This window comes from Boleophthalmus pectinirostris, unplaced genomic scaffold, assembly GCF_026225935.1.
Source record: "Boleophthalmus pectinirostris isolate CB_2022bp ecotype Guang Dong unplaced genomic scaffold, ASM2622593v1 HiC_scaffold_20, whole genome shotgun sequence".
Classification (NCBI taxonomy): Eukaryota; Metazoa; Chordata; class Actinopteri; order Gobiiformes; family Gobiidae; genus Boleophthalmus; species Boleophthalmus pectinirostris.
In genome coordinates, this window is record NW_026571153.1 from 14,817,760 (window position 1) to 14,845,331 (window position 27,572).

Here is a 27,572-nt window from a genome sequence, read left to right on the forward strand (position 1 = left end):
TCCTTCAAATAAAATAAACATTGTTCCAGCTTTTATATGTTAAATGATAAGTCAATATAGTAATTATTGTTAGTATACTGGCAAAGCAATAACATCTCTATAAGCAAGTTACATACTGTGTTACATATTAATCCAATTTTCAATATTAAATAGTGTTAAAAACAGTTTACTAATACTAAAAAAGTGTTATTTAAATGCTAGCTTCTAGAAGACACATACACATTCGTAATTTTCCAACGGTTCATTTTGCTTTGCTTGTTTCTTTGCTTCCATATACCGTAGTTAGCATGGCCCGGCATGGTAGAATCTGTGTACTAATGTATGTTCCATGTAGCATACCCGTGGCACTAGCGTTGTTTTTCTTTGTCAAACGCATCACATATAACATCACTATAATGTCGTCTTGAGTTTGTAGTTAATGACACGGCCGTTTCCTCCACAGGTTCAGGTGCGTCCAGTCACCCCAGTAACCTCCATTTGTCAAGTTAGTTGGTCTCGATTCTGCATTTGACAACATCCCCTTTAATCTCCTGTTCTGCCTTCTACTTTCCCATCTCTCAACCCACTCTTCATTCTCATGGTGTCAATGCTTTTCATCGCAGTAGGGCAGAGTTTCAAGCTTGTAACATGTCATTGTTCAATCAACTTTTGGCCTATTTTTTGTGTTATTAGTTGATCCTTTTAAGTCATGGTGTGCTTTTATCTCTGTGTCATGCTTATTATCCTGCCTAGCTAAACTGCCAATAGTATCCTAGGTGGACCTCTCATCCCGGCTTCTGCGTCCTTCCTAGCATGGCCACTGCTGAACAAACTAGCCTAACAAACACCTTTCCATCTTCCCTGCTTTACTATTGGTCCACTCTTTTACTCAGTGCGTAACATTAGTGATGACGTTTTCTTTCTCTTTATGTGAATGCAGGTATGGCCAACCACCCTCCCATCCCAGTCATGGACCTGGCGGATCATCTGGAGCGACTAAAAGCCAACGACAACCTCAAGTTCTCACAAGAGTATGAGGTACAAGTCCAGTTTTATCAGATACTCTTCCAAGTATTTCACTGTAAGAAATTACCTTCAAGTACATTGGAGGGTAGATGTCACTCTATAATGAAAGGTCTCTATAAGTCTCTGTAGTAGTAGTAGTATGTGAACTGAATTACCATATTTTTTGGACTATAAGGCACACACTGAAAATCCTTTAAGTTTCTCAAAAATCAACAGTGCGCCTTATGTATGAATTCTGGTTGTGCTTACTGACCTCAAACCAATTTTATGTGGTACACAGCGCTCAAAAATCTGTCCAAATGTTTTAGTCTGACTTTGGTAAGCAATGAAGCCCCAAAGCTTGATGGACTGTCAGAGCATTACGGCTGCTGTAGTCAGAAGGAGTTAGTCCGACAGAAGCTGACTGTATCAGCGCACAAGGAGCGAGCTATTTTTTAGCGCTTATAGTTTTTGCAAATTAGCCATGTAGTTTTAAGTTTAGTTTCTGGAAAATATAAACAAATGTGTGCAAAGCTGCATCAAACACATTATTAGTCAATGTATATTTGAGTCTTCCGCCTTATGTATAAAAATAAACAAGATAATTCAACATTATTGATATTGCACCTTATAATCCGGTGCAATTTATAGTCCAAAAAATACGGTAGTCATTTCAATCTAGAGAAAAAGAGAGATACTTTATTGATTACAAGGGAAATACAAATTTAGCTGCAGCAACATTTACACTGCATTTCTCAGTCACCTTTGTGTCTCCATAAGAGCAGGACTGGTCAGGTACGGTCAGCAGATCCTGTGTCAGGACAGTCTGTGTCCTACAGCATCACAGCAGTCTAATGGAAAATAATATTCTTGAATGACTTGTGTTAAAATCTGAATGAGGTTATCACTGCAGGCATTTTGACACTTTTCCATAAAAAGAAAAGGACCAATTAACCCCATTACATGGTGTACAATTTTTGTTTTTGGTTCGTGCTGTTATATTGAAGAAGTCAATGACATGTCTCACTAGGATATCAAATGGATTCAAATTTAACATCGTCCCTACCAGTAATACCTGCTCTAAAAGTGAACCAATTCTAAAAAGCCATATATGCACACAAATGAGAAATAAAGAAATAAAGGTGTATAGCTAAACATTACTCTTTATGCCGAGATTAGTTAACTCTAAAGCATATATGGAAAGAACGTTTAATTTGAAAGAAAAATACACATTTCGTTGCTAAGACACATGGGGTCCATTCAGATGTCAGTGGCTTTTCAAATGTTTCAGAATCATTATGGTGTATTGAGATTAGCCGAGCCGGGCAGTCATTATGTGCTACATTTCTATTTCTAAACTATTATTTTAGCCTAATGGGAAGCAATTATGCAAGTAAAATGAAGAGATTTTTATTCTCAAAATATTGGAGCTACCCTCGCTTAACCCCTCGGACATCTGAGTAAAATGTCTACCGTATGTGAACAATCTGAGAAAGGACATAAAATTCAAACCAAAAAAAAAAGTATCCACTCTGAGATTGACAAACCCATGTAAGGCCCAAAGTAGCTTAAACAAGTTCCAAGTCATTAAACACCAACCATTATCTACAGAAGACAGAGGAAGATGAATGAATAAAATAAGTACATTTGTATCCCTCTTCAAATCCATTTTAATTAGCCATAAGGGATACTGAGACTATTAATCTGCCTTATTGCACCAGAGCTATTTTTTCTGTAGAAACATTAAAACCGAGAAGACATTAAGAAGAAAGAACAATATTTCCTCGTCCCTGTGTGCTGGATGTTCCCTTTGTCATATTACATTTTATTGTTCATTTATTTGTGATGAGGGACCATTAGCGATTCCGGCTTTGCGCGGCTAACGAAAGACTTGGATCTCACATTCCGATGAACTAGTCTCTGGTGTGGGATTCTGTTGTGTGCTGTAAAATGTGCTAATCTTATGAGAACATCAGTAAAAATAATGATACATCGTACAGTTTTTTTTTCTTTTGAAGACAGACAAAAGTCATGACATTGCTGCAGTACACCGTGTAGTTAGCCGCGCTAGCAATCTGTAAACACGATGCAGCATATGTTTTGTCCTCCAAGTTATACAAGTGTTCCAACAGTTGCTTAGAAAAGAACATAATAAACGAAGTACACAATGTTCTTTTATAGCAAAGAAAAAAAAAAAAAAAAACACGATTCCTGTTACATATGAATGCCATTTACATAACTTCCTAAAATAAGCACAAGGCTAATCGTCTGGCTAGGTAGTAAGTTTAGCAACATGGGTCACTTTTCCTGACACATTACCCCAGCGGGATTAAAGATAGGGTTAGGGAATATTGAATAATTACTTTTAGTGTACAGGAAATGAGGAGTCTATATTTTCTTTGTTAATTTGCGACAGTTGATTTTTTTAATTTATTTATTTATTTTTTAATTGGGTCATTTTGCAGCGCTACAAATGAAAAACAAAACAGACCGCAACTACATGGATCATGACAGAAAGAGTCCAAGCTGAAGCAAATGTCCCAAACCCTGTTAAAGCAGTGTATGAACAACAAGTTTGCATTTACAACTTCACTTACGACTCACTTTGCATATAAGAGACAAAATATAAATTAAAACAAACAACATTTAATGCATAATTCATTCATTCCAGAGCTCTATATCTTTCAAAACATAATGCTTTATACTCTACCCCTCTCTACTAACCCCTCTAACAGAAATACAATCACTTTATTTTAGTTCTTATCTTGATTTTTTATTTTTTCGTTTATGGTCATACAAACTAATAATAATGTTAACAAAGGCACAAAAGTTTATCATTTATGATCATACAAAATAAACCACATTGAGAATGACACTGACACAAGTAAAATCTGCGTGACATTTATTATTGTTTATTGTTATAGGAAAGAAGTATGTAGTTATTTAATTGTATTATACCTATGCATTTACGTTTTCTACGCATGTTCTATGCATTTCTGTCCGAATAAACATTCAATCATTAAAAAAAAAAAAAATACCACAAAAATCACCATAAACCTGTATTTGAAAGTTTAGGCTCCCAAGTTCTTACTGCAACATTTTTGTTATCATTTTATAATACTCGATACAAATAGTTTCAATATAAAAAATGTTTCAATCTATATCCAACCTCAAATTAAAGAGTGGGTCAAATGTAAAAGGCCATTTTCCCAATGATGACAATGCATTTTATCTTACCAGGAAAAGGCAAGTCAAGTTTATTTATCTAGCACAATTTGTACATAAATTAATTCAAAGTGCTTTACATAATAAGAAAGACACTAAATTCAACAATACAAACTAATTAAAACATAAATAATCATCATAAAATTAACATTAAAAGAGAAAAGAGAAGAGTGCTGAGTAAAACCCATTCAGTCATATCCACAGTTAACAGAACTATTTTGAGCCTGGATTTAAACATAGTCAAAGTCGAGGCCTGTCTCACATGTTCACTGTAGCAGTGATACATTCACTTTACACTGACCTCGACTGCAGCAACGATCTATACAAAGAAATGTTCCATGCATTAATAATGAAAAATTCCTCTTGTTTACAGTCCATTGACCCTGGGCAGCAGTTCACCTGGGAGCATTCCAACCTGGAGGTCAACAAACCAAAGAACAGATACGCCAACGTCATCGCCTACGACCATTCCCGGGTCCTTCTGTCTGCTATTGATGGTATGCCGTCCACCCACAACTCCTAACAACTTCTGCATCGATTGTACACAAAGCTCTCTTCACCAGACTGTACTTTAACACTGAGAGATTGCGGCCATTCTGAACAGATAGAAAAGTGCTGTTTCAGTCGCCACTTACAAGCACATAACACTAATGCTATTAAAGGGCTCATATTACACTATTTATAATGTTGTTTCCTCATCACAAACATCGTAGAGGTGTGTTTTGATCCATTGCCACATTTAACACACAAACCCTGCATATTTAGACACAGTTCTTCTCTCAAACAGAAAACACTTTGCTCCACCTTGTGATGCCATGTGGTAATTAAGGAAGTGCTCTAGTGTGTTTTTAAACTCTATACACCTTCACTGGAATCATTTTGAAGGTTTCAGCCCTGGAATTGCCCATCTCTACTGAACAAAAGGTAAAAAGGTAGCTGTTAACTTGAAAACTACCACTACATGACATCACAAGGTGGAACATAGCATTTTAAGCTTTGACTCATATCGTAATTTCCCGACTATAAGCCGCTACTTTTTTTCTCACACTTGAACTCTGCTGCTGATATGTCTCACTCATATGCATTAAATGCAGGCAAGTGCGTAATTGACCAAAAAAAAACTCTCAAGCTTCAGTAGATGGACACCCACTCATACCTGGGCGAGCATTAAATCTGCTGAAATCCTACAAGACACTGACATGATACAGACAGGACAGCAGCTCTTTCTGCAGGAGACATGAGCAGTAGGGGAGAGCGCGAGGAGAGACTGGGTGATGCACTGAGGAAGATTCTAGTTTGATTGTGTTTTGAACAGTTATTTTGCACTTCATACACACACCCTCCTTATAGAAAACACACAAAGAAATGCAGATGATGCAGCTTTTAAGTTAACGGCAATTGATGTGGCTGTTGAAGAAGGAAATCGAGCTGCTGCACGTGAGCTCGGCATCAATGAGTCGATGGTGAGACTTTGGCGACAGCAGCGTGACGAACTGACTCAATGCAAAAAGATGTCAAAAGCTTTCAGAGGCAATTAAAGCAGACGGCCCGCACTTGAAAACATTCTTGAAGACGTGAACACCCGCGTTTTATATTCAGGTGCGGCCTATATATGTACAATTTTAAAATTTTGTTGATGCGGCTTATATTAAGGTGCGCTTAATAGTCTGGAAATTACGGTAATAAATTCATTCACTTGTTTAGTATCAGCACTTGTTCAAATGTCTAGTTTCGATACTAGTATTAGTATGGATTAGTATGTTTTCGATACTTTTGACAGGTTTTACAAAATAAAGTAACAACTGCAATATGATCTGTTTTTCGATATACTAACTCCCACCCCTATCCCATAAACATAACTGCTAAAAATATTAGTACTGTATATTCATATCATACAGATTTTTGCTTTAGGAAGTCCCAATAGCGTTTTAAACAATTTCCTACAATAGTGCCTGAATATTTTTGCGCGTAGAACGAAGTGAACTTTCTTAATACTCCCATTTAAACTCATCATCATTATGATAGCAGTTCAATACCCGCCTAAAGCCTGCATCTCCTGAGATTCATTTGCTTCGTTTTTTTCACACGAAGCCGAGCGCCGAATAACACTGCGGCAGTGTTTATTCCATAATAAGCATATTGACAGAGAAAATGGAAAAAAATACAAATCCTGACTGACAGAAAGCATAAAGGCAGAAGCGCATTAAACAACTTCCCTCATTCTCATTAAACCACAGTAATGTCCCTTTCTTTTCAATTCAAAAAACACACTGGGCTTAATTGTATTTATCCTTGTCCATCACTGTAAAATGTGCCGCTGTGTGGACAAAAAGACGCGGCATCGTGGGTGGTTTTAATGCGTTCGTTTTCCATTTGCTTGTCTTTTTAGTCCAATAAGTTACCTGGGAGTGCGAGGCTGTCTGCGGGGGGGCGGGGGTGGTGAGGTCTGGGGGGGGGGGGGAGCAGAGCAGGGGATTGTGGGAGACGTGGTGGCCATGCAGATGAGAGTTATCTTGGTCGACCATGTGTGCACGGAGCCCCTAAACTGCCAGTCCTAAAGCATTGACTAGCTGTCAGCTCTGTCTCTTTCCCCGGGATTCCAAAAGGCTGCTGCGCCTTTCATTTAATATAAGCAAAAAGAGACGGCGTGCCAAGAAAGAGGAAGAGAGAGAGGGGGAGTGAGAGAGAGAGACAGAGAGACGGAGAGAGGGAGGATGGAGAATTGTTTTGCTACTTTTCTGTTTGGTTTGTTTTTCTGCGTGTGAGGTGATAGACTTTTTACAGAGCGAGCCTTATCAGAAAGTCTCTCAGATATGGGAAAGGACACAGCGCTTTGGATTTAAATGTGCTGTTGATAATAAATAGGAAGGTGTATGCATCGCAAAAGCTCTGATCCAAATACAGCCAACAGTTATTACTTTGCAACTGTGGGACTTAAGCACTTAGAATTTTAAAACACAGAGAGCACCATGGAAGTGGATAATCAGGACACTTAAAGCGTAATGTTTTGGCTGGCTTTGGCCGGTTAGTTTGTGCTTTGATGTGGAACGTATAGATTCAGAATTCACAATCTGTAGTATTGACAATTATCGAGTCAATGTAAAAGTTGTTGATGTAGAATGCACTCCTAATGGTTAAAAACGGCATATATTTACAACTGAACTTGGATTGCCATACATATTTTTTATCATATTTAGATATCTGCTGTTGTTATTAAGTAGGGCTGTAACAATATCAAAATCTCCCGGTATGATATTTTCACGATATACATCTCACAGTACAATATGTATGAAAATGTGAATATGTTACTTTTTTCTCTTAAAATGCTTTGACAAGTCTAAGGCCCCATCCACACTAGCACGTATTCGAGTCGTTTTCTTTGCAGATGCAGTGTTCGTCCACGCTAATCCGAAGGAAAACGACACTGTGTGGATGCCTGAAAACGTTAATACGCTGACATAGGAGCTCTAGTTGCCGTCCTTATTGGACCATGTCACTGTGATTTGCGCCTTCCTGATTCGCTGGGTTCGTGATGTGACGCTATTGTGGAAAACAGTTTAAACAAATCATAGACAAACGGGAAACAGCGTAGCTAGAACTACCAAGCTAGAAATAACATGTCTGGACACAAATCATTTCCGATACGGTGATTCGTTTCAGTGTAAACGTAACCTTAATCCAAAGAACTAAGATTTAAAAGTGTTTAGAGCGGTTATTTCTTAATGTAGTTTGCAGTGAAATGGAGCAAAGGATCATGGTCTGTGTAGTTCTGTCTGTTTTTTTGCCACTATTGCTGCAGAGAAACTTTTTCATTCAGTATATTCTAATGGCCGACGATATTATTTGAGAGACTTTTGACGATATGATATCACATATTTTGGTTATTGTTACATCCCTATTATTAAGTGTTACTTCTATCTACAATTCTTTTACCATTAAGGGCAAAAATTATTGTAGCTCTATTAGGCGTGTCAGGAAACAGATTTTGTAGCCTGATATATTTGTACAGAGATATATTGAGATAATAAAAGATAATATTGAAACTACTTCATGCCTTTGGAACAATAATAAAGCAGGATATTCCCAGTAAAGCCTTTTTAAATAGACAATATCATTAAAAGTCCTGAGCTGCAACAAATAAATAACAGAATGTACTATTATGTGTCAATAATTTGCCATAAAAGTCACTTATTCAATCTTTTACAGCTCAAATGTAATTATATACAACAAAAACACCCCAAATCTCCCCACTTTTACAGAGAAATTTACACAAGATAAATATTGAACCTCAAAATATATAGTTCCAGCTTTCATTGAATGATAAGTTGATACACCTTTCACTGTGACAGGTCTAAGCACTGTTTAAAAGAATAATCCAGTTTACAGTCTTAGTGATTTGCATTATTTTTTTCTATTGTAATAAAAGAACCAATACTGTTCCCGAGGTCTGTTCACTCTTTGTTATTTCATGCTGATTTCTGGCTGCCATGATTTGACTCATAGATCATAATTTACATTTTGCGTCACGTCCCTGTATAGGCATTCCTGGGAGCGACTACATCAACGCCAACTACATCGACGGCTACAGGAAGCAGAATGCGTACATCGCCACCCAGGGCCCCCTGCCAGAAACCTTCGGAGAGTTCTGGAGGATGATCTGGGAACAGAGGAGCGCCATTGTGGTGATGATGACGAAGCTGGAGGAGAGGTCCAGGGTAAGGCACATTATGTTACTGTATCAATGAGCTATGAAAGGGCTCATCTTATGCTATTTTGGGATCTGTGTTATAATGTTGTTTACTCTTACCTGGAGTTGTGTTTTGTTTCATTCACAGGTTTAACCCTACATGTTTAGGCTTAGTTTTTCTCTCAAACCGAAAACAATGTTCTACCTTGTGATGCCATGTGGTTATACAGGAAGTGCTCCACTGTGTTTGTAAACTCCATAAACTTCCACTAGAATGATTTCATCCTTGTGACTGCCTATCTCTACTAAACAAAAGGTAAAAGGTAGCTGTTAACTTGAAAATTACCACTACATGAAATCATAAGGTGGAACAGAGCATTTTTTAGCTTTGGAGATGTAGGCAGACTAAATAAAGAATTACTCAAACATGTGTGAATGAACAAAACACAACTCCAGGTATGTTTTTGAAGAGGTAACTACATTCTACCATGGCTTAAAGCTCACAAGAGTCACTTTTCTGTAATATAGGACCTTCAAGACTGTATATAAATGTCCCAATCACTTTACTTTAAATACCTTCCTGACATCAAGGTTGTCATGATTAATTTGCATTATTATGCTGAATGCTTTTCTTAACTTAATTTGTGCACTTTCTTTAAGATGACATAATTTCTAAAGAATTTCCACACAAATTATTCAAATGTGATGTAGATGGAAGATGATTTCAGAGGAAGCATACTGAATTTACACAAATATATAAATATAAAACTTATAACTTTAATATGTACTATATTATATATGTACCGTGTGTCTGTGTGTGTGTGTGTGTGTGTGTGTGTGTCTGTGTGCATTGTATTAGCTCCTCACTATGGCCATTGAAATGAAGGTCATACAAATATACCAGTATACAGAAATGACTTCAATTGACCTAGTTTTTATTGGTAGTAACAGTTTGCAAGTGACATTTACATACTTGCTGTGTGGTCTACCAATTCTAATGCATTAGCACCAATGCCTATTCATTTCGATTAAAGTCCCATAATGATGTATATAATGGCCCATTGAGCTTTGACCACTATACAAGAAAATCATGTGTGTTTTTGCATGGATGAAAGCTGCAGTGGCGTGTTCACTGTATTCAGTCCACACTCCTCTAAGGTCAGTGCAGTCAGAAGGCTCACTGGGCTCCATAAGCTCCTGACCTTCACACTTATACAGGCTGTCTCGAGCAGCGGGCTATGTTAACAGGGACACCGACTCAATTCAGAGGAGAGGAACAATGTACAAATCCAATTCTGGAAAGGGAGGATGGTGCGTGAAATGTAAACATGGAGAAATTGATCTGTTATAGAACTTTTTAGGGAGGATAGTTTTCCATTTTGTGAAAATCTTACGCAGATGTTATTGCTTTGCCTGGGATGTTCATCCATCTTGCATTATTCAATTACATCAGTTTTCATTGTTACACATATCTGAGAAATCATGCACTCGTACTGTGAGCGGGATTGTAATTGTAACTCTACCTGTGGTGATGGATAGACATGTTTAATGCCATACTGTGGAACATTCCAGTGGCAAAGCAATTACATATTCATCAAAACAAGCAAGAGGCAGAGCCCCCTAGAAAGGACTGTCACAATAAGTACTAAATTGACTTATCATTCAATACATGATAGATAGAACAATAATTTTTGTGGATCAATATTTATTGTGGGGACATTTTCTTTTTACTAGTGGGAAAAGTTTGGTTATTTTTCTGTACTATGATGAGATTTCAGCTGTATTATGACTCATTATAGACACAAACTAACTACTCAAATGTTGCCTTCTGCTATTTATCTGTTGATTTATTTATAGCAGCTCATATTTTTTAACAACATTGTACATTTAGAATAGTTTTTGGGGATAATTCTACTTTATGGTTTGGTCTATATTTACTTCAGCAATATATCGCACTTCAGAATTTGTAGTTGTTGACCTTTACAGTCAAAAGAATCTAAATTCAATAAATAATCATGTGTAACGTGGTAAAATTTGAACTTTGAAATACTGCTTTTAAAATGTATACAATAATGATGTATACTAGGTAACTTTATTATTAAAAATATCTATATAATAAAGTTTGTTATCCACCATTTCTCATAATGCTGTATTCTAAACTTTAATTGAGAGATTGTTTCCATTTCGTTTCCTTTTGACTTTATGCATTGTTCTGACATGTTTGAACAGGGTTGGTACAAATGGGAGAGAAGTGTGTAAAAGTTGTCAGTTACAGTGGGAGTGTGATTCTTGGCTCCATTCACTATAATGTTCTCTATGACACAGCCTGATCCACTCTTATCATTACGGCGTTTGACAGCTGGAGGACATAATGTGCTTTTGTTGGCTCTAACAGCCCCTGTCTTTTATATTAATCAGTGGTATCATTCACCGAGAAGCACTCAAGCTGTCTTTCTACGTTTTGCATATCCATAGCTCTATTATGAATCAATTTAGCTGCATTTTATTGCACCTGGCGTCAATGCTACAGCAGCAGCTGATGGAGGTAGAATGCAAAGTAATCTCTCCGTCTACACATCTATCTATCTGTCTGTCTGTCTATCCATCAATCATTTATTCAATTAGTGCTGTTTTATTGCTCTGAAATACCTTGGAAATCATGCATTCTTACTGTGAGAAGAAATCTGACACTTAACTTGGCGCGACGGTGTCACAAAACATGTACTAAACATTCCAGACAAAGTAAGAGCAGCTCCATGTAGACAAACTGGTGGCGGACCCTCCAAAGAAAAGCTACATGACGCACCTTTAAATTTTTCATTGTTCTTAACTACTACTTTAATTATGTAAATGTTTACTACATATGGCATTTTCGTTCTTTCATCTTTGAAGCAGATTTGTAGACTTACCTTAAATAACACATTCATGGGTTTTTCCCAAGCCCCGAGGTCTAAAAATGGCCGCCTATTCAACTCAATGGGCCGAGCTCAATGGCACATGACTCTAGATTAGCCCAGCCCGGCGAGGTACTTCCGGTGGTAGGAGTGTTCTTTTCTCCCGCGGACACACGCGAATGCACGAGAGCACATGCACGCGAGCATATGCACGGAGCGCGGTCTCATGTATCATGTGATCACTTTGACCAATCAGAGAGAGAGGAGCTAAAGCAGATCCGGAGCTAACGATTATAAAGCGTTTTTTTAAGACAACTGAAGGATTTTGAGCTGAGAAAAAAATGTATGATTTAAAAATAGGTAAAAATCACAACAAAATCCGACATTTTTCAAAGTTGTCGGTGCCCTGTCAGCCGAACACGAGCAGTTTTTGATTACATTGCGCTCTATGAGAAAAATTCTTTCTCGGACCAGGGGATTTTTTCGCTGTAGTACCAGTGAGTGGCCACTACATCAACTGGAGGGAACTAGCAGCTAGTGATACCTCATCCGGTTTAATGGATCCATGGTTTCAACTTCCTGTTATATGCAACATTTTGATGACGTCTTCTCAACCAAAAGATATAATATTTAGTTTTATATTGTTAATTACTATGGCAACGGCCCTAAAGTCGTCATTGTGAAACCCATGGACAGTGTAAATACTATAGCTCAGCCTTTCACATGTTGATTCACACATTGGGTTTGAAGGACCCACAACCGTTCAAATCACACCAATTGAACTGTGGGCACTTATTTCCTCAACAGAACCGCGCTCTCTCTTTGGCAGCTCCGGTCAGTGCTTTATTGGCTGCTCTCTGGGAAACAAAGCTGTGTACTAAAAAAGCAATAAAGCCCAGCCTGTTATGCGATTGGAACGTGTGGTTACTCTTGTAATTATAGAGTGGCAGGACAATTTATAACAATGTCAGATCTATAAAAATTTCTCAAACCATTGCATTGATTTTAAAATCCAATAGTCAGCGGGCAGCGGCTGATTCAGGGAATTTATTTGCACGTTATTTGTTTAGAAGTGTGAATTAGCTTCCCCTCTGGTTGTGTGTGGATATTTGTCACTTTGTGGTGACAGAAATCAGTATATGCACTCAGTTCATGGGGATCTGCCCCCTTTATGGTCAGGTCCCAATGCCCTAAAATCCTTTGTTATTAGAGAAGAAAAAACATGAATTAAAACTAAAGATTCACTTTGTAACTTTTCTGATACGCCACCAGATTGTCTCCGTGGAGATGTTATTGCTTTGCTCTGAACAATCCACAGTATGGCATTAAACGTATTGACCTCCATGGAGACGAGCAGGTGATTCTAAAAGTTATAGGTCAGTTCTGTGAAGAGGTGATCAATATCAAACTGTGTGTGTGTGTTTTTATGGCATTTTTGAGCAATAAAACACGTCCAACTGAATAAATCACAGACAGATACATTAGGTTACGGTTTAAAGGTTTAGACAAGAAATAACTTTGGTTAAGGTTAGGTCAGTCTCCACGAAATGATTGTAAGTCAATGTAATAACATAATCATAAGACAAGTAAACCCAACATATATGTGTGTGTTTGTGTGCGTGTGGTCTAATGGTTCTTGTTTTGGGTCCACTCAGGTGAAATGTGACCAGTACTGGCCCACCCGAGGCACAGAGACCTACGGCCTCATCCAGGTCACTCTGCTGGACACAGTGGAGCTGGCCACATACTGCGTCAGGACGTTTGCGCTTTTCAAAGTAAGGACAACTTCACATATTATTTACTAAAGGTAGAATAATTTTGGTTTGGTTGATTTGAGTTGTAAGGTCAGTTTAGTTTAAACTGTAGGGATTGTTCAGGAATATTAACTACAATACAATAATCACATTTCAAAACATGTTTACTGAGGGTTAAACTACAGGGTTTATAGCATTTATACAGGATTTAGTACTTAAATAATTGCTGTCTTTGTAATTTGATAAACAAAATTTCAATTGCGGTTTCCATTTTACTGCGATATATATATTTAAAAATGCTAATTTGTTATATAGTGAGTCTATAAGAGGTAAGAGACGTAAAGCTAATTTGGACCATGCTCCAAGTATAGTGAAATGTTTCAAGCACTAATTGCTAATAAACTAGACTAATTTACTCAATAATGTTTTATGTTTACCAATAAACAGGCTCACCTTATGAAAAGGTCTCTTGGGTAATAAAAACAACATTCTTTCCAAATTGTGGCTTAAATGGACCAACAAGCCTTCTCTCTTAAATGTTTACAACAAATAGCAAACTATTTAGCCAGAGGGAGAATGACCAATTTGCTGCTGAACTGTCAGACTGCAGATAATTTGACCTGGGTTATGATTCACATCTTTGTAATTACTAGGCCTATCCTCATGAAACAAAACTGGCACAAAATTTTACGCCTTCAATGTCAGAACAAATAACAAAAGTCAAATACCGTATTTTTCAGACTATAAGGCGCACTTAAAATCCTTTAATTTTCTCAAAAATCAAGTGCGCTTTATAATCCGGTGCACCTTATGTATTAATTCTGGTTGTGCTTACTGACCTTGATCCGATTTTATGTGGTATACGGTGCTCAAAAATCTGTAGAAATACTTTATTATGACACAGAAAGTAACATACATATTCCAGGTCCTTTAGTCCGACAGAAGCTGACCACATCAGTACGCAAGGAGCAAGCTGTTTTTTCAGCTCTTATAATTTATACAAATTAGTCATGTGGTTTTAAGTTTTGTTTCTGTAAAACGTAAACAAATGTGCATAAAGCTGCTTTAAACACATTATTACTCAATGTATATTTGAGTCTTTCTCAAAACAAACTTAAATGATCCACCCACATTCACATTCATACAAATTCACCAAGACAGGGAGGCAACGCCGGGTGAATTACGCCACGATCTGCCAATGGATCATGGACGTCTGGGCTAAGGGATCAGTCTTAATCAGTCATTTGTTTCACTTAATGCGCCTTATAATCCAGTGCTCCTTATGTATGAAAATAGACGAGAGAATTCAACATCATTGATATTGCGCCTTATAATCCGATGTGCCTTATAGTCTGAAAAATATGAGAAAGTTCAGGGTGTTCAGAAAGTGATGCCATGTTTCAATACCAAAGACATGATTTGTTGTCAGCTAAAAGAACTATAAGCCATAAGGTAAACAAGGCTAGTTTGTGGACCCAATCCCTAACAAATAATAATCATCAGTTTGGTTATATTGGCACTAAAATATTACATCAAATTCTCAAACACGAACTCAACCTATTGACCAAACATTTGCATATACAGTTCTGCTAATATGAATAAAGACTGTGGTGATCTCTTACCTCTGCGTCACTGTGTTCAGAATGGCTCGAGTGAGAAGCGCGAGGTGAGACAGTTCCAGTTCACCGCCTGGCCGGACCATGGCGTCCCCGAACACCCCACTCCTTTCCTGGCCTTCCTCCGGCGAGTCAAAGCCTGCAACCCTCCAGACGCCGGGCCCATGGCTGTACACTGCAGGTGAGACCAGCAATAAGAAACTATACACTGTTTTTTCTATTTTTTCCAAGAGCAATACTGCAGTTTTACATGACTTCACAACATCATATTGTCCTATCTTATCTCATATCTTTTTAATATACATTTTTTGACTATTCAGATAGCAATCCAACAGATGTACTAAATTGTGCAAAAAAATACTTTCTATATACCCTTATTTGAAAGACTTTTTAATCAGCTTTTTCACAGCCTTTTAATAATTTATGTTGGACTACATATTCAGTTTGGCCCCAAAACAACAATTTCTGTCCAATTACTATCCATTTTACAATATTTCTTATGAATATGCAGATTATTTTTGGTCTAGTCACCGGTATAAATGATCAGGTTAAACATTTTGGGGTTTTCCCTTTGAATAATTCCTATAAAAAAATAAAAATACCATGTAATCCATCAAAAAACCTGCCCTAATCTGGTACAATGACATCACATCTGCAGCGAGAATTACATTCAGTGAATAATATGAACCAAATTTGTCTTGTTTAAGATTGACGGGAAGTACTGTGACCTGCTCTAAACCCACAGACTACCCCACTGGCTTTTGCGACTGCATTTTCAAATCTCAAGGTGTTTTCCACATCAGAGTAGCTGTGTCTTTGCCCTGAGCGAACCTTAAACATCTCCCTCCCACGAAGCCCCTCGCAAATACTACAACAGCGCTAGCATGTCACACAGCAGCAGCACCAGCCCACAAGCCCAAACTTCTCCCCTAGGTTATTTCTTCTTAAACAAATAACTTTTTTGATGCCAACTTTACTTTTTCCCATCTTCTGAACGCGAGGCCAGACTCCCAGCTGGAAGAGGCCATGACATGCTTCTGGCTATGTAAAAGAAAGATAGAAACGGCTATAAAATGGTAGAGATACAAAACCCATGTCCGGAAGCGATAAAATGGAAGGGGGATTACGCCAAAAGCCGAATTACCACATGCTGAAGTTAATTAGTGGAGTTGACCAATCTCTTCAAATTGAAAAGCCTGACTTGAACAATAAAAGAAAATGTAGGATTTGATGTCACTATGCAGATGGGAGCTGCTAATTCCTCTGGCATCACATCAGATAAGATTCCCAGCTACAAATCCTATAAGTACTGCTTTGCTAAATCGGCTATCTTTACACAGTTGCAGAATTTTGTCATTTGCAGTTACATACCCCATATATTATTTGCTTCAAGAAATGACATGGATGGTGATTTCATGTACTTTTATTTAGCAGCGTGGCACTTGGACTCTTGAGCCGTTGATTAATTAGCCAGTGCAGTAAATTATATGAAAAGGCCATGCAATATAAAAAAGAAGCAATCGCAACTTTGATTTGTGGAAATGGCAAAGAGCTACCGTATGGGGTAAAGTTGTTATGAGAGAAAGGAACAGTCTACTAATGAGTAATCATTGAGTGTTTTTAATTAACCTCGTTCAATCAAGTACCAATCTATTTTATTTTTCTTGAAACTTAAGCAGTAATGTATAGCAAAGGCAAAGGCATATGGTGGAGAGGCTCATGATTGGGGATGTAACAATAACCAAAACTCTCAGTCTGATGTTCTCACGATATACATCTCACGGTACGATATTTATTGCGATATTTTGTGGAGGCAAACAAAACTGTGAATATGCTTGTTATGACCCAGCTCGTTGGGGTGAGGGAAGTAAAAAAAAAAAAAAAAAAACAGATGTTAAATGGAATAAATTAAATAATGTTTAATTAACAAGGATGTAACAGGTAAATTAGCAAAACAGACTAAAATATACAGACATAACCTAAATAAGAAACAAAACAACAGTCTTGTGCCACAAAAGGGGTCATGCAGGCTTAAAAAAAAAATAATAATAATAATAATAAATGAGTGGTTAACTAAGGGACAGACACAAACTAAAACACAAGTTCCCCAAATTGAACCAGATAAGCCCACAAACAGAAATGAGTGTCCAAATTTTAAAAAGGCACAGAACAGAACTAAACCATAGAACTAGACACACACAAACACGAACACAGGTGAACAGGTGCTGACAATTTCCTTAAATAAGGGGGAGGAGGCAGGAGGTGTGGCAGGATTGGCCAGGTGTAGAATTAATCCACCAATCAGGGACCAGGGCAGTCACAGCAGGATTCCAGGGGAACAATAAAGAAATTAAAACACACACAAAACTCAAGGAACTGCAGGCCTGGAGCTGTAACAATGCTACTTTTTCCTCTTAAAATGTCTTGACAAGACTTAACCCAAAGAACTAAGACTTAAAAGTGCTTAGAACTGTTATTTCTTCATGTAGTCTACACTGAAATGGAGCAAAGGATCATGGTCTATGTAGTTCCCTCGGTCTTTTTTTAGCTGTTGCTGCACCAACTTTTAATTTAAGCAAAGAAACCACGATATTACTGTGAGAACTTTGACAGTACAATATCACGATATTTCGGTTATTGTTACATCCCTATTGGTCACTTATTATTTACAAATAAAATCAGATTTCAGTTATTGCTTCCCTCATGAATTCTGCAGAAGTTACTTGTGTTTTTCTGTTCTCAGTGATATTCTTTCCTTATTAGTCACATTCTGGATCCCAAGCAATATTTTTGGTCTATTGTAGTGATAAAAAGTTTAGTTTTTAGTTTCACAATAAAAAATGGTCCTTTGGGGTAAGTAGAGGGTTTCCTTGCCCAATACAATTTTATTAAAACTATGTGGTCTTCTGCTGATAAAGATCCAGACCCTTTTCCGTACAGTGATACCTGCTCAAAAGACTACCAGCTTTAGTATCAATTAGTATTTGAGTTTTTTTTTTTTTTTTTTTTTTACAACCCTAGTCACCGAATATGCTTTTTGTAACAGTATATTGTATTTAGTGGCCATAGCTAATCACAAAGTACCCCGTGCTCCACTCTGCATCAGGAGAGAGGGATGTAAAAGCTGCTTCTTAGCAACAGCAGAGTGTGTTCTCTACCTTGGTTCTTAGTTCATTGTGTTTTCCACTAACCCACGGGTCACGTCTGTTTTGCTCCTTTAGCTAAAGGCCTAGCGAGCCGTCGGCAGGGCACAGCACAAGTCAAAAGGACATGATTGAATGCTGGAGAGATCAGTGGCCTTACGCAGCCATTGGAAACGGAAAAAAAAAAAAAAAAGTTTGTCGGATGGAGTTGTCTTAGCCCCAACACCCTGATGATGTAGCCTACAATAGTCTGTAACAAAAGACGAGCAAAATCATCTATAAACATTTTGCAAAGTTTTGAGGCACAGCTAAATATTAATGTGGACAAATTATTTAAAATGGACCTTTAAATCACACTTAATGTTTTTGGATAATAGTATTTTTCATGTTCGCGTAATCCTGTATTTGAGGCTTGAGTGCTCAGAAAATCTATCCCCAATCTCTATGTATGTTAGTTTCATACTAAACACCAGAAACATTTCTTAATTTCAGTTGCTGTATAATTATTCTTATTTTTAGCTGACTGCTCACTAGATCTACAGCTCCAATCATTTACATGTATTGCATTCACGCAAGATTGTCTATAGATTAACACTTTGACTGTATATATTTTGATAATCATAAATTCTGAGCATTCTGGCAAAAATAGTGGCAGGTAAGCTGACAGCGGTAGATTCGCTAACAATACATGTGTAATTGCTTTCAGTGCTCCTCGTGCTTTATCTCCTTAGCGCTTATTGCAGCTGTATTCTACACTGTCCCTCTTTCTCTCCCATCCCGTATTCCCTCCACTCCTGCAAAGCATATTAGTCTGACACTTAATGTGTGTCGACTTCCAAAGCTGCTGGTCTTGACTGGCTGAAAAGGCACTGTCAGGTCATTAGTGCGGCCGCCTCACCAGCTTGCTCCCCCTTCAACTGCCAAATGTAGCGGCGCTCTCTGCTCCGCCTCACGCTAACACTTGTCCATAAAGAATATGTCCATGCTGCGGTTACATTGTGAGGAAATCGCTTTGTCCGTTGGAAGCTTTGGAAAATGTAGAAGTTGGAGGCAGAATCTCGTTGTCTCCTCCTCTGTGTCTCTGGAAGTGTCAGTCTGTCAGTGGAGCTCGCACAGGTCATCACTCTCACACACTCAGGAGCGCTGGGAAAATGTCCCCACATTTACAACAGCTGGAGAAGAGATTCCTCACAATGTGTTTTTTTACATGGCACACTTTTTGTGGCTTACATGAATTCAATGAACTCTAACTTGAATTACTATTATTTTATAGTTCTATATTATATAACACTTTTCAGCATAGCATATGTATACAGTGAAAATAGATTTTCATTTGACTTTAATAAATCTGTAATAAATACTACTGCTGATGCAAAGCTTCACATTGTACTGCTCATGGAAAGATCTTAAGCGTGTAGGTAATGTCAGCCATTTTGAAAGTGATCAGTGGATCGTTTGTTAAAGCCAATGAGTCTCACATGTGTCTTTAGTGCAGTCTCAGAGCAGCATGGCACATTAACCAAACCTCGCCTCAAGGGACCAACTTTCCTCCCTCTCGACTTTCTCTTTGCAAGCCTCTGCCTGTTCCTCGGAGCAAATGAAAAACAAATGCTCCATCAGAAATAGAAAGCGTCAGTAGAAGGCTCATACCTCGTAGGCATGTCAGCTTAATGGATTGAATAACCTATTTACTTTGGAGCACCAAGTGCAAGGACTCCTTGTCCTGTGAGTGTTGGAGGAGTTAACAAACGGGGAGCACAGTAGTGTCATGCCCACGGTAAATAAACTGTCATCACAAAACATCTTTGTTGCTGAGGCATGCACTAATAAAACTAATGTGCTTGGCTGTGGGATTCAGATGTCAGCAGTAAGCCAACGACACGTCCAACAAGCTCGTCTTGAGCTGTTGCACCAGTCGAGGTCAAAGAGCCATCAAAAACATTTCCATATTTTGAGCCTAGTTGCACTTGATACACTTCAGTGTCTAAATGAATAATATAAGTTTTTATTGGTTATGAAATAAAGATGTACTACCTACTTTACAGCTGTGAGAACTTCCACTTTAAGGGTCAGTAAACAAATGACTAGTCAAACCTTCGAAACATGTCTTTGAGCTGTCGCTGGAACCGAGGTCAAAGCCAAGATGTAAAACATTTCCCTGTTCGTCAGAGTGCTTTTTATGCTCTTTACGCGCTAATGTACAAATGTGAATCTTAATGAAGAGACCTGCCTTTCAGCGCCTCTCCCACAGCTCTTATGCCATTTGGTGCACGCCGCTAATCTAATGGCATTAATTAAAGTCAGCTGCACTTCTCTGGAGTTGCTTGGACGCATTAATAAAGCTCGCCAAAAACCATAGCCTCCAAAATTGCATCTGTCTATCCACTTTTGTTGTTGTATTCGTTGTAGTGGCACTTTCCTGAGAGAGCGGAGATAAAGGTTAAATGTTGCCGCTGCATAAGTGATTAGCCCTGATGGGTTTGAGAGCACAGGTGGGATCCGAGGGGGAAGATTTGAACTGAAAAAAGCCAGAAGCAAGCAACACACTGAAGGCTGCAACTGCCAAGAACTCCTCTGCACACCAATCCACTTCAGATTTAATTACAGCCAGAGCCAAGCGGTCAGTCCTACGGAGACTCTGCTGGCAAAGAGTTAAGCCTCCTGTTTGGACTTATCACCAGGTGCAAGGGACTTCTTCAGGTGAATGTGTTTAGCAATAGGTCCAATCTCACAGGGCAGAAGATGAAAGAAGTGTTCCTCTGACTTCCGCCATAGAGTGTGTATTTTCGCTGCGTAGGATAGTAAGTGAAAAAGAACACCGCAAACAATAAAGAGAAGTTTAAAGTTATCTAAATTAATAATATTTATAATTTATAAAGTAAAAGAAAAAACTTGAAATCAAATCTACTAAAAACTTGATTAGATGCTACTAACTTTATATACTGAATATGTTGTATTTATTATTTTTGTACAGTAATAAATGAGACTAATGTATGTATAGAGATTGCGATTAGATTAGAGATTAGAGTTTGAAAAGTAGGATTCTGTTCAGAGAGCACATCGTAAACAACTCCACATTACACTGGTACATGTTACTAGGGTCTTGTTAGTTGATGTAAAGAGCATTTTCATGGGTAAATTAATTAAGATATACCAATATAATTTTAAAAATGTTTATACATAATGCACATTTTCTGTCGCCCTCTTTCTGCAGTGCCGGCGTGGGTCGCACAGGCTGCTTCATCGTGATTGACGCCATGTTGGAGCGCATCAAGCACGAGAAGACGGCGGACATTTACGGTCATGTGACGCTAATGCGAGCTCAGAGGAACTACATGGTGCAGACAGAGGACCAGTACGTCTTTATACATGACGCACTCTTGGAGGCCGTCAACTGCGGCACCACCGAAGTGCCCGCTCGAAACCTCTATGCCTACATCCAGAAACTGACGCAGATAGAAGGAGGGGAGAACGTCACCGGCATGGAGCTGGAGTTCAAGGTAAAGGCAAAGATTAGTTCATGTGAATCAAGGCAACAGTGGGTTTTGTTCTGGACACTGTTCCCAAGCCATTAGGTCCATGAGACAAAATGGGGCCTGTGGTTTTCCTTTTGCCAGATTTTTGACTCACTGTATAAGCCAAGTCAGTCCAATATACTATGGTTTTTGTCTGCTGGTTTGTCCCTGTCTTATGCCTGCATAAAGCGGCTCTTGGTTTACAAATGAAATGCCAAACATAGGGTTAGACTTCCCAGACGACAGTTGCCAGAAGAACTCCGGCAGTACACAGTGTATTTACAATAAGGATGCATTTCAAAGCAGTTTACGGTCTGGGGTTGGACTGTGATGCCTCTTCCGTCAAAAATCTGTCATATGTTTTGATGGATTCCATTAAAGGATGATAAAAGATCAGATTAAACTGCGCCTTTGTCCACTCATGTCTGGCCTGGATATCCGTTTCCCTGACGTTTTATCATAGAACATTTGTTCTCCTGCTCCATCTGACACACTCTGATAGTAATCTCTTACTAGTTCCATACTTCATTTTTTTTTACATGAACAGTGTCAAAGCAGAATAAAACACAAGGCAGTAGTGTGTAAATTTCATCATCTTCTTAATCAGCTTTGGATTCTCCTCACTCGGCTTGTGACTCTTCATAGGACTCATATCTTATCTTGTTCAATCCGCTCAGTGTGTCAAACACAGACAGTCGCTGGGGAAATAAAGAAACAAGAGCAATGCCACTATGTCTTAGCTCAGACTGCCTCTTTAACTGGAGCATTTCTCTCTCTCTCACAGCGTTTAGCAAACACTAAAGCCCATACATCGAGATTCATCAGTGCCAACCTACCATGCAACAAGTTCAAAAACCGCCTTGTTAATATTATGCCATACGAATCCACACGAGTGTGTCTTCAGCCCATACGAGGAGTCGAGGGCTCCGACTACATCAATGCTAGCTTCATCGATGGCTACAGGTGCGTGACAAAGTCTTGTTAGTTTCACCACAGCAACTGGCAAAATACAAACTATTATATATTTCAGTGGATCTGACATACAGCCTCTATTATTGCGCTGTTTCCCCAGGCAACAAAAAGCCTACATTGCCACACAGGGGCCGCTGGCAGAGACCACTGAGGACTTCTGGAGGATGCTCTGGGAGCACAACTCCACCATCGTGGTCATGCTAACCAAGCTTAGAGAAATGGGCAGGGTAAGTTTGTAAAACACTTTACACAAGAATTTTCAATCATCTCCAAATGCATGCAAATGAAATAAACACAGGACAATGTGAGAAGAGGACTGGTTTTAAAGTGGTGCTATTGTTCTTTCCACAGGAAAAGTGTCACCAGTACTGGCCCGCAGAGAGGTCGGCCAGATACCAGTACTTTGTGGTGGACCCAATGGCCGAGTATAATATGCCCCAGTACATCCTGAGAGAGTTCAAAGTGACTGACGCCAGGGTAAGAAAACACAGACTATTTAATGTGACCGCAGTGGTTACTATTTATTAGGTGTGAAGACATAAATCACCAGCTCTGCTCCTATTTGTTATGTTTCTAGTTTATTCTCATTCAGAGCCTGCCCTTTAATGTTTGGCTTTCCAAAGACTTGGATGTAATTTGCCTTTGCCTTTAATGAAGCTGTTTTAATGGTTGGCTGCTAAATGCCCTCTGTCCAAATGTACTTATGCGGGATTCATTAACTCCAAATGTGGCATATTTGTTTACACCAGAGTATGGCCTTAAGTGTAACATGAACATTAATACATATTTATGAAAAGATGACACGTGTCAATGTGTAAAAACAAATGGAGCCGGCAGCGAGGAGCTGCCAGACTTTTAATTCCATCAAAGGCTTCCTTCCTTTGTAGTGCACGTTAACACTCTTCTCAATAGGATATTTTCCTTATCAAGGGGATACAATATCACATACGTAATAGACTCTGCTTAAAAGTTGATTTTGTAAATACCCTGACAGGGATGGCCCATCAAAGGAATTAACATCTTTAGTCTTTATACTTAACATATTCAAGGAAAACGAGTCGCATCTTTGATGTAAACCTTTTATGTTGTGAACTCCTGCACCTCAGTCGCACTCAGACAAATATGATGTGTCTAGTCTGCTTGAAGTCTAGTCTGCTTTTCTCATTTGTGGTTTGTCTGTTCTCAGGACGGCCAGTCACGGACGGTAAGGCAGTTCCAGTTCACAGACTGGCCCGAACAAGGAGTGCCAAAATCAGGAGAGGGCTTCATCGACTTCATTGGCCAAGTGCATAAAACGAAAGAGCAGTTTGGCCAAGATGGGCCTATTTCGGTCCATTGTAGGTAAGCAACCAGCCACAACAGTCTACAGATTTTATAATAACATTGGTAGTGATAGGTTTTCATTGTACTGACCTGCTGTCTATCACACAGCGCTGGTGTGGGGAGAACCGGCGTTTTCATCACACTCAGCATCGTGTTGGAGCGGATGAGATACGAGGGCGTAGTAGACATTTTTCAGACCGTCAAAATGTTACGGACGCAGAGACCAGCGATGGTTCAGACAGAGGTTAGTCCAATGTTATAATATAATACTAACATGGTCAATCAATGTCTGTTTTATCATGTACATACAAATCATTTATAAAAGGAATTCTTGTTGCAGATTAACTATGGTATGTGCTTCATATAGTTCCCAGTTGTTGTATTTTTAATCTCCAAGGACAAGAAGCACAGTTAGCAAGCAGACAGAATCGCGCCAATTATGCAGAAAAAAGCACTATGGGACTACAGTGACAGACACCCTGATCTACTGAAGCTAAATGACTGTGTTCTTTGTTTGCAGGATCAATACCAGTTCTGTTACCGTGCCGGCTTGGAATACCTGGGAAGCTTTGATCACTATGCAACGTAAGAGAGCCAGTACTGGGAAGACAAAAGCAGAGAGGGCCCTTCGGATAAGCAGCAAGCCTCTCTACTGAGCCATAAATTCCTGCTTCTGAAAGAACTTCTTAACTCCTTGCTAACAACTCATTGTGTGTTGGATGTGACGTCAAAAAATACAAAAAAGTTTATTACCAGAGGACCAAGTACAATATAACCCCGACAAAACTTGCCTAGTCGCAAAGTGTTACGAATCCTGACTGTTGAAGCATCTCACGGATCGGAAGTACCTTTTCTTTTGCTTCAAGGATTCATTTGGGAGAGTCATGAACCAACACAAAAAAGTTTAACGAACTCAAAATGCATCAGTGATTATGAACCATTAACGAGAGGTACGGAGGGACACCGAACTGCTGGGGAGGAAAAACTGAAAAATGCACATTGTAAAGAAAATTAACTCAATCAAATACATAACATTGAAAATAAAGAAGATGACAACACTGCTTGGTCCATGACAGCAGGACAAGTAATAATAATTCCTGTCACAATGTTCATCTTTCAAATGTGGGAGAGGGTCATCAGAGATCTATCAAACAAATGAAATTATTGATTTAGTTTTTTAGTACTTTATTATACAGCTGATATGTGCAGATTTCCTTTTTTACACAGAATTATCGCTTCGAATCAAGTGATAAATTGTATTATGTATTTTTTATTTTACGCTGTAGAACTGTTCTGACATATGTGCGTTTTTCGGCAGAGAATCTTTTCGCTTTTTATGTTATTTTCCTCCTTCACTTTGTCGCACTTATAGGAATGAAATTTACTACCAAAATGTAACAATTTAGTATTATTTTGTGGTTCATTTTTATGTTTTTGTCCATTACCATAATAGAATAACTCCCATAAATTTAAACCGGGCTTTGTGGAATCAACAGGGATGAGCAAAGTATGAAGCTGCTGCTATTATCTTAGTTCTTCCATGTAAGAATGATCTTAAGGGTTAACTTGATGTATTGGATAATATATGAGCATAGAAATATATACAGATGTTAAAAATATGTAATATATATGTAAAAGTATACATATACTATTTAAATATATTCATAAATGACTAATTTATATACAGAAAGATGTTTTAATGACGATTGTCTGAGAAGGTTTCCGTAAATTATGGGGGAAAAGAAGAGATACTTCACTGGAATGCACATCAAAATGTAATCCGAATGAGTGCATCTTTTCTTGTGCAATAAATGTGTTTTTTGATAGTTTTTATTTTTTTTTCCCATGACATTACAGTTCCCTTGTGCATCGCATCACACAGTCTATAATTAATTGGGGTTACGCAATAGGGCAAGGTACAGAGACCATCAACAAATGTTTCTTTTTGCATTTAGAGTGCCTTATATTTATGCCTGTTCTTTCTTTTAATGTAATCTAGATGTTAAGTGTAAAAAAAGTAGTTTATTTACATAGAGTATTCCTTTGTCATACGAGATTATATATGCAAATAAGAACATTTTCAACCTTTCATTTTCAGTGGCCTTATAGTGGCTGAGTGAATTAGAATAAGCTGTTTATATTTTTCCTGAACCTCCTCACCACACGAGGACGCAATAGTTTCCAGACATTTTCGGAGTTTTTTTGTTTGTTTTTGTTTTGGAAAATATAAAGATGATGATGAGAGGCAGAGGAACGCATTCAGGCCCTGGTTAAGATTCACACAAACGCCTCACCAAAGGGTTCCTTCTTCTTCATGCCTTAGGTTGCGGAGAGCAGAGGAAAAGAGAATAGTGACTGATTCTGTTAAGCTGACAATCCTCACGTAGCGTTGGAGAAATAACACGCGGTTTCGTTGGGTTTATTTTATGCTGTTTGATGGTTTTGGGGATGTGCATTCCAGGTGCTTTCTTTCCCTACTCAAGCCACTTTTATTTGTTCTGTCTGCTTAAAGGAACCCTATTATGCATTATCAGAGTTTTTAAGCTTATATTTTGTTTTTATCACACTGAAATTTCCTCGTTTAACATGTGTACGCCTACATAGTTAAAAATCTGATCACTGAAAACCAGAAATGTTACATAGCGGGCTTTAATCTACAAAGTGTTCGCCTGCTATCTTGGATTGACAGAAAGAATGGTAAAATCATACATAGCAATTATCAAAAGAAAGACAACTGCAATAAATATAGCATTTTTCTTAGTTAAAATTACAATTGTACAGTTCAAAAAAACTTGACAAAAGCATAATAGGGTGCCTTTAATGTTTTATTTTGGTCATAATTGTAAAATCAAAGTGCTGTTATGTATCGTCTCAAATGTCCATATTAGAATCTGTCTTTAAACATTGTCCATGTCTTGTTTTTGGTCGCATGCCTGACAAAACGTGGCCTAAGGTGGCCTGGTATCGGAAGATTTGCACTTTCTCTTATCTTTGTACTATGCACTGCCCTATTGATTCTAAACCCAATAATCTATTACTTGAACCCATCCATAAAAAGAAATTCAAGTTCACGTTGTGTGTATGTAAATAACACAAAAAGGTTATCAATTATCAACGAAAAAAGACAAAAAAAAAGACAAAAAAAAACAAAAAACATTTGTGGGTAAAAGAGCATCCGTCCTGATGCCATGGTGAACTCCAGCAGACGATTCTTCAGAGGATTTCTTGACCATTTTGTTATTGTGGCTCAAGCTTGGAGTGTCATTAACAGAAATAAACGTTGTGTTCTCTGCTCTCTCTATCTATCTCTCGTCTGGATGCATAGACTGATAAACTAAATAATGAAATTGTAAAAAAAATGGCTTGTTAAAAAGATAATACCTCTGATTAGTTGTAAGTTGTTTTATTTGAATGAAAGGAGTGCTTTTTATTTCTTACTTAGGTTCCATTGGTGGCGCG

The 27,572-nt window shown here is 38.2% G+C and overlaps 1 protein-coding gene across 1 annotated transcript in view; it reads left to right on the plus strand.

Annotated features, from left to right (window-relative positions):
• LOC110159301 (protein tyrosine phosphatase receptor type D) overlaps positions 1 to 27,019 on the plus strand; it is a 289,285-nt gene extending 262,266 nt beyond the window's left edge. The window contains exons 23-35 of the mRNA XM_055156330.1: positions 443 to 484; positions 920 to 1,017; positions 4,583 to 4,706; positions 8,749 to 8,924; positions 13,446 to 13,565; positions 15,187 to 15,341; positions 21,518 to 21,803; positions 22,603 to 22,781; positions 22,891 to 23,017; positions 23,142 to 23,267; positions 23,977 to 24,131; positions 24,222 to 24,357; positions 24,634 to 27,019. Coding sequence (XP_055012305.1) covers positions 443 to 484; positions 920 to 1,017; positions 4,583 to 4,706; positions 8,749 to 8,924; positions 13,446 to 13,565; positions 15,187 to 15,341; positions 21,518 to 21,803; positions 22,603 to 22,781; positions 22,891 to 23,017; positions 23,142 to 23,267; positions 23,977 to 24,131; positions 24,222 to 24,357; positions 24,634 to 24,702 — 1,793 coding nt within the window. The 3' untranslated portion in view covers positions 24,703 to 27,019. The remainder of the gene's footprint in view (positions 1 to 442; positions 485 to 919; positions 1,018 to 4,582; positions 4,707 to 8,748; positions 8,925 to 13,445; positions 13,566 to 15,186; positions 15,342 to 21,517; positions 21,804 to 22,602; positions 22,782 to 22,890; positions 23,018 to 23,141; positions 23,268 to 23,976; positions 24,132 to 24,221; positions 24,358 to 24,633) is intronic.
• The last annotated feature ends 553 nt before the right edge of the window (positions 27,020 to 27,572 follow it).